Genomic DNA, 6,303 nt, shown 5'->3' with positions numbered 1-6,303 from the left:
CGCTGGCGTGCGCCCCGAGCTCGCTCGCGGGGCTGGGAAGCCTGGGCGGCGGGGGGAGCTGAGCGCGGGGTGGAAATGCGTCCAGGCGAGAGTTCCCTCTGCTTTGGCGGGAGACGGGAGATTACCGTGGAGTACAGCCGCCGCAAGAGGCTTTTTCTCGTGCGTTTGGCCCCCCCCCCGCCCTCCCAGACGGGCGCGCAGGGACCCGCCGGTCCCCACTGCGCTCGCTCCGAGCGCCCTTTGGGGCTGACCGGCGGGGAAGCCGGACACTCGGCTCCTCCCGACCGCGGGTCGCTCCTGGGGAACCTCTGCTCTGCGTCACCTTCACTGCACTTGGCCTGCGTGGCCCTCTCTGATGTTTTACATTTCCGACTTCCTTGCCAGAGTGGACGGGCTAGGGCCACGCAGAGCGCGCCTGCTCGCCTGCCCGGCTCCGCGTCTCCGCCGCGCGCGGGCGCCTCTGGGGCAGCTCGCCCTCTGGGACGTGGTGTTCTGATTCTCTTTTCTAGCGAGGAAATCGAGGTGCCTAGAACTTCGTGGACTGGCGCTAGGCTCCTGAGCGTTACCCGGGCCACCGACGCACTCTCGGTCTTCCCACTCCCGCAGGGGCGAGGCCCCCGCAGCGCTCTCCCTTCTCCCGCCCGTCACTCGAGGTCACTGCCCCGGCGGCTGGAGCAGCTCGGCCTGTGCGCGCCGCCCTCGCCGCGCGCCGGGCGTCTCACCTCAGCCGGGCAGGTGCAGGGGGTGGCGGCGCGGCAGCGCGGCTGGTCCGGCCGAAGGGGAAGGATGGCCGCCTCTTTCTGTGCCTGGTGGCTGAGGGGGCAGCGTAGGGGTAGGGGGTGGAACAAGGCTGGGGAACCACCGTCAGCCTTCCCGGCCCCGCCTCCCTAACACAACGTCCAGGAAACCTCAGAACTTTCCATTGTCTGAGGAGTTTCACTCTACAAATGGTCCCTTCTCGCTTCGGGACTATGCACTGGAGCCGGTGGGGGCCGTGAGGGGAAAGGGTAGGTTTGGGCGCAGTCGGGTGGCCAGACCAAGCTCTCAGGGAAGAGCGGCCCCAAGCCCTGCGCTGCGGGGTGCTGAGCTGAGGGGCGCACCCCCCACCACCACCACCTGGTATCTCTAGGCACAGCAGTCAGGAGCTCTACCTCGACGGGTGTCCAGGCCTGGCCTCACAGCTCGGGATGGGCGGTCCAAGGACCAGCGTCAAGGGTCTTCTGCTGACAAGACCCAGCGCCAGGCTACAGACCCCCAAGCACCGTTTTCCAGAATAATGCCCAAAGAGGGTGGTGGGTGAGGAGGTAGCCCCTCCTTGGCACAACAGGGGTGCTCCCTCCACCCCCCAGATCCTAGCTTTTTTTTTTTTTTAATTTCTGAAAACCCCTGGCATCCTTTTTTCCTGGCCTGGCCCCTTCCAGCAGCTTGTTCAAGCCCACCCCATGCTTGGAGGTAGATTCTCTAGATGTGAATCTTCTATTTTTCTCACCTCATTGGGTAAAAATACATCAGCCCTCTTTAGGGAACAGGAGTGGAGTGTGGGCGTGGAACGACTCTCCCGGCCCTGGAGTCTTGAGCTAATCTTGCACAGGCCTCTTGATTACCAAACACATGTTGCTTATTTGTAAAATCAGGGTGATGGAAACAACCTAAATGAGATTTATGGTTCCTGTGACCGGTCAGTGCGAGCCTGGGTGCCCCTTCTGAGCACATCCAACACGCTGTACACTGCATTTGAACGCTCCAGCCAAGCCTGGAGAAGGCCTCACGCAGATCTCGGATTCTGTCCTTTGCCTGCCTGCTGGGCTGGTTTCTGCCGGGTGATTAACGACCCCAGGTAGTGCAAGGAATCCAGCTTCTCCAGCTTCTCCAGCTCAGCATTTTCAATTCCTTAATTTGTCCCCAGGTGACCATTAGCGATCTGGGCTTGTAGATCACATGGGGGCGGGCAGGTAGTGGGAGCAGCTGATTCAACACTGTTGAGTTGGGGTTTGGTTTTGTTTTTTAAAGGTGATGCAGAAAGTAGCCCCTGGAGAGCATCAAGAAGGCCTCGCCTTTGCTTGTCACCACTCTCATTCTTTATAAACTGTAAAGTGCTAGGAAATTGCAAAGCCCCCCTGGGTTTTGGCCTCTGATGTGGAGGGGCAGACAGGTGAGGAGACAGAGGGTCACAGGTGTCCTGCCCCCAGTACAGGACCTCACCTGGAGAACTGTGCCCAGTTCAGGACCGGTCCCAGAACTCCCCCACCCCTAAGCCGCTCAGAGGCCACCACAGTTGACACCTTTCTTGCCCTTTCGGTTGGAGACAAGTTAGATTGTCCCCAACACGTTTCACCACCTGCCACCGCCACCCCTCCAGTGAGTCCGCTGTCCCTCTCTCCCCAGTGGGTCCTGATCACCTATTTAAAGCCCTTCCAGAGGCCCAGAGAGGAGCTGGGAGCGGGCTCTGAAACAGTCCAGGTTGGCCCAAATGGCTGCCACTGTTTCTTTGGCAGTTTTCAGCTTTAAAAATACTCCTTTCCTGCTCCTGACCACATTGCATCCTCCTTGACAAAGCAATCTGCTTTAGAGACAGGTACACCCCAGGGACTCCTGCGCTGGGAATTTTGCTTTAGCTTCTGGGGCCTTCCAGCCTGGAGCAGCAACCGCAGACATGACCTTGTTGCCTCCCTGTGGTGACCTTGCACGGGTGGCTGCTCTCCCCACAGCTGCCAATGGCCAGGGCCAGCGTCAGAAAGGGTCTGAGGGAAGCGGGGGAAGGCGGATCTCAGCATTTCCTGGGTGGCAGCCTGCAAGGTGGGGCCCAGAGTCCCCATGTGGGGTGAGGAGGAAGGGCTGACTGGACTAAGCAAGGCCCTCTGAGCCCTCAGGGCAGGTCGTCCAGGCACCAGATCGCCTTTCGGAGCCTTTCTATAGTCACAACCTACGTTGGTCACAAACGAACTAGCCTGTGAACGCTGCTAGAACCACAGGACAGAGCACGGTGGTGTTTATCCCTTCTGGAAACTCTCTCCAATTTTGGGGGGTGAGGAGTCGGCTCCCAATTTAAGACCCTAAGTTTCCTGAGCACTTCAGCCACTCTGTGAAAATGCTGAGGGAGGCTGGGCGGGTTACCAGGAGCGACCTGCAGCCGTGAAACTCAGGCAGAGTACCACCAAGAGAGAACAGAGAGGAATGTGGGGAACTGTGGCATGAAATCAGGCCAAGAACCTTTACAGAAACACGAGTGTGATCAGCCAGGGAAGTAAGGACTGGACCAGAGTGATGCATTTGCTTTTGCTGGCTGGCTGACAGGCTGTGGTGGGATCCTTGAGTTTACCAACTAGTTGCAGAGTCCTGCCCTGGGGCAGGACTTCAGGCAGAGGCTGCTCAGAAAAACTGGGCGGAAAAAGGAAGCAGATACAAAAGCTTTCTCTCCATTCTGGGCTTATAATTCTTTGTCACCGAGCATTGCCTCTTCATATGCAAGCTTGTTTAGTTTTTAAAAAGGGCCTGGGATAGAATAAATAGACACAGAAGTTCTTTCATTCACTCAATAAATAATCATTGAATATCTAACGCATGCAAGGCATTTTGCTAAGTTCTCCTTTGTAAAACACGAGTGTGTGTGTGCGCGCTCGTGAACTGATCCAGTGAACTGATTTGACATTACGGCAGGCCTGTAAGACTTGCAGCTCTGGACAGCCAGTGATGAGACTCCAGCACTTTGGGCCATTGCCAGAGATGGTTACTGGCGCCGTAGGAGTTCACACTTTTCCTCCTGTGCGGTAGTGGAAGTGGGGGAGAGCCAGCCTTGAGCTCCAACTTCCAATCCCTCTACCTTTGGGGGAAATCCTAGGAGGCTGTGTGCTAAATCCCTTTGAAATAATGCTTTCCACTCTGACGCCTGTTCCCCTTCTAGCTGCCTGCTAAGGAGTGGGGGGCTCACAAACCCTGCAACCAAAAGAATTTCTTTTCAATGCACGTGCCAGAAAAGGCTGACTTGGGGCCACTTTCTGAGGAGCACATGTCAGTGCTTACACACTGACACATTGTGTTACAAATACACTTGCAACTATGCAAATTCATTTACACAGAAAGCCATCATACCTTAAAAAAAAAAAAAAAAAAGCAGAGGAAGGGGGAAGGTGGATTAGATTTGCCCCACCTTACCAAACCAGCAGCTCCGCAAGAAAGCTCCAGGCATTCCTAAGTTGTTGACAGTTGTCTTCAGGCACCCTTATCAATGCATCTGCTTAGCCCTCTGACACCCACCCCAGGGCGGGAATTCTCCTGAAGTTCAGCGGCCAGTGATCCAGTGGCGGGTCTCATTGGCTAAAATCAGGGCTACACTCCCTGGGGTAAAACGCTCACCCCCCCCCCCCAAACCTACCAGCGCTGGCGCTCCTGCCTCAGGACCCTGGGAGAAGGTATTTGCATGGACAGCTGGTTCCTATGCAGTGGCCAGTGGCATTGAATTGCATGGTCCAGGCTAAGCGAAGAAGTCGGGAGGAAAGAATTTGGTCCGAAAATGCTTTGGGGGATGTCAAAGTGGGGGAGGTTGCGTTTGACAAAGGAGCGGGAGGAAGGTAAAACGCCCCCAAAGATAGAAAACCCACACGCTAAGTAAAAATAATGCCCCAGCGGGTGGGAGTAAGGTGTAGGCTGAACCCTTTGAACTCCTGCGGCGGAGGCTGAACTCAGGCACACCGGACGAGCCTGTGGAGTCTCTGACCGAGAAGTCAGTGGGGGTGCTCTCAAGCCCAAGCCCCTCCTTTTATGGATTTAGAGGCCAGTGTGACCCGCATTATCCGCTCTCGCTGTAACTACATCTAGTCCATTGCACGAGCGAGACAATCAGCCAGTTCTATCAAGCTGAAACGTTTCACTTTCACCTTCACCCAGGGAAGCCAACGGCTTTTCCTTTTCTGAACATGGCTCTGATCTTTCCGTCTAGACTAGGGGACGTCCTCTCCGACCTAAACGCGCACAAACGTTTCCACTGCACCTGTACAGGTGAGACCCGCTCACGCCCTGGGGCGTGGGATCGCTCAGGTACCAACCGGGGCTGCCACCCAGGGGGAGGCCCGTCTAGAAGCTTCCCTCGCCGCCGGCTGGAGTCCGCTGCGGGGCTCGCCAGGGTGCGGTGGGGGCGGCTGCGAGCGGGCTGTGCGCCCCGGCGCTCCGCGCACCGAGAGCTCGGCGGAGAAGGCTTCGCGCAGGACGCTGCAGTACGGAGCGCCTCGCGCGGGGAAGCCTCGGCCGCCCGAGCGGGGCGTCTTAGTGAGGCGCCCGCGGTCCTACCCGCGCAGCGCGCGGTCGCCCCGAGACTTCGGCGCATCTGGGTACTGAGACTCCACCGCGCCGCCGCGCTGCCTTTTGTCCCAGGCGGGAAGCCGCGGCGTGGGGCTCGAGAGCGGCTGCAAAATAAAGGGGGGCGGAGTGAGAGGAGGGGGGGCAGAGGGGGACTGAGCCCCCGGCCCTCTGGAAAAGCACTCCACCTAGCCCGCGGGTTATCTGGACGGCCGCTTCCCACGAATTCGCAGGCCAGACGGTACCCAGGAGCGGGCACGAGGGGCTGGACCCTCCTGCTGCCCCCAAGTCACTGCCCTCGTGCGGCGCCTGGGGCCGCTGCCTATGTGCAGAAGCTGCCCGCGAAGGCAGGGCGCAGGCGACCCACGCACCCCAACCAGGCCATCGCCCGTTCTCAGTCTTCTGGAGGGGAAAGTGCGCTTCTGAGCGGGCTCTTTCTTCTTTTTAAGTTCTGGAAAGCGACCGCCTCTCCCTCCTTTGCGAGGAGGGCCCGGGGCTCGGCGCACAGCGTGCGGGAAACTCGGCCGGCGCCCTGCAACACCCTGCCCAGCCTGCTCGGGCCGGGCTCCCGCCTACCCGTTGTCTGCCGTGAAGATGACCAGCGTCTCCCCGAGCAGCCCCAGGTCCCCCACAGCCGTCATCAGGGCCCCCACAGCCGCGTCCAGCTCCATCAGGGAGTCGCCAAAGGGCCCCCGGCCGGAGCGCCCCACGAAGGTCTGCCCGCTGAACTGCGGGTAGTGGGTGTGCTGGGGGCAGAGACGGCGGTCAGCGCCGGCAGGGCCGGGCCTGGGCGCGGGGCAGGGCCACTCACATGGGAGGCGTAGTAGAGGAAGAACGGCCGGCCCTGGCGCTGGGCGTCGGCCATGAGGTCGCGGGCGAAGGCCACGTAGCGGGCCTCCAGCCCCGGCAGCCAGGGCGGCTGCGCCAGCACGGTCAGGTTGGCCAGCAGCGGGATGGGCACCAGGCCCTGGTCGCAGCCGCCCTCGCAGGGCGTGGCCGGCGGGAAGCAGG

At 59.6% G+C, this 6,303-nt stretch overlaps 1 protein-coding gene across 1 annotated transcript; it reads right to left on the bottom strand.

The window, feature by feature from the left end:
• Nucleotides 1–5,851: 5,851 nt before the first annotated feature.
• Nucleotides 5,852–6,297, bottom strand: LOC105854099 (arylsulfatase A-like). Its single transcript, XM_012730065.1, has 2 exons — nucleotides 6,104–6,297; nucleotides 5,852–6,038 (listed from the first exon to the last, which is right to left on the bottom strand). Exons 1-2 carry the CDS (start codon nucleotides 6,155–6,157, stop codon nucleotides 5,865–5,867), a joined length of 228 nt encoding a protein of 75 aa, XP_012585519.1. The 5' UTR covers nucleotides 6,158–6,297; the 3' UTR covers nucleotides 5,852–5,864.
• Between the last annotated feature and the right edge of the window lie 6 nt (nucleotides 6,298–6,303).

The sequence above is a fragment of the Condylura cristata genome, unplaced genomic scaffold (assembly GCF_000260355.1).
Source record: "Condylura cristata isolate star-nosed mole 26May11 unplaced genomic scaffold, ConCri1.0 scaffold00026, whole genome shotgun sequence".
Classification (NCBI taxonomy): Eukaryota; Metazoa; Chordata; class Mammalia; order Eulipotyphla; family Talpidae; genus Condylura; species Condylura cristata.
This window is presented reverse-complemented; position numbering and strand designations above follow the sequence as displayed.

Excerpts from the sequence above, each read along its gene's own strand:
- LOC105854099 (XM_012730065.1), bottom strand. The coding sequence starts at position 6,157 with ATGGCCGACGCCCAGCGCCAGGGCCGGCCGTTCTTCCTCTACTACGCC. Across the intron at positions 6,039-6,103 it reads TCCTCTACTACGCCTCCCAT|CACACCCACTACCCGCAGTT; the intron begins GTGAGTGGCCCT and ends CTCTGCCCCCAG.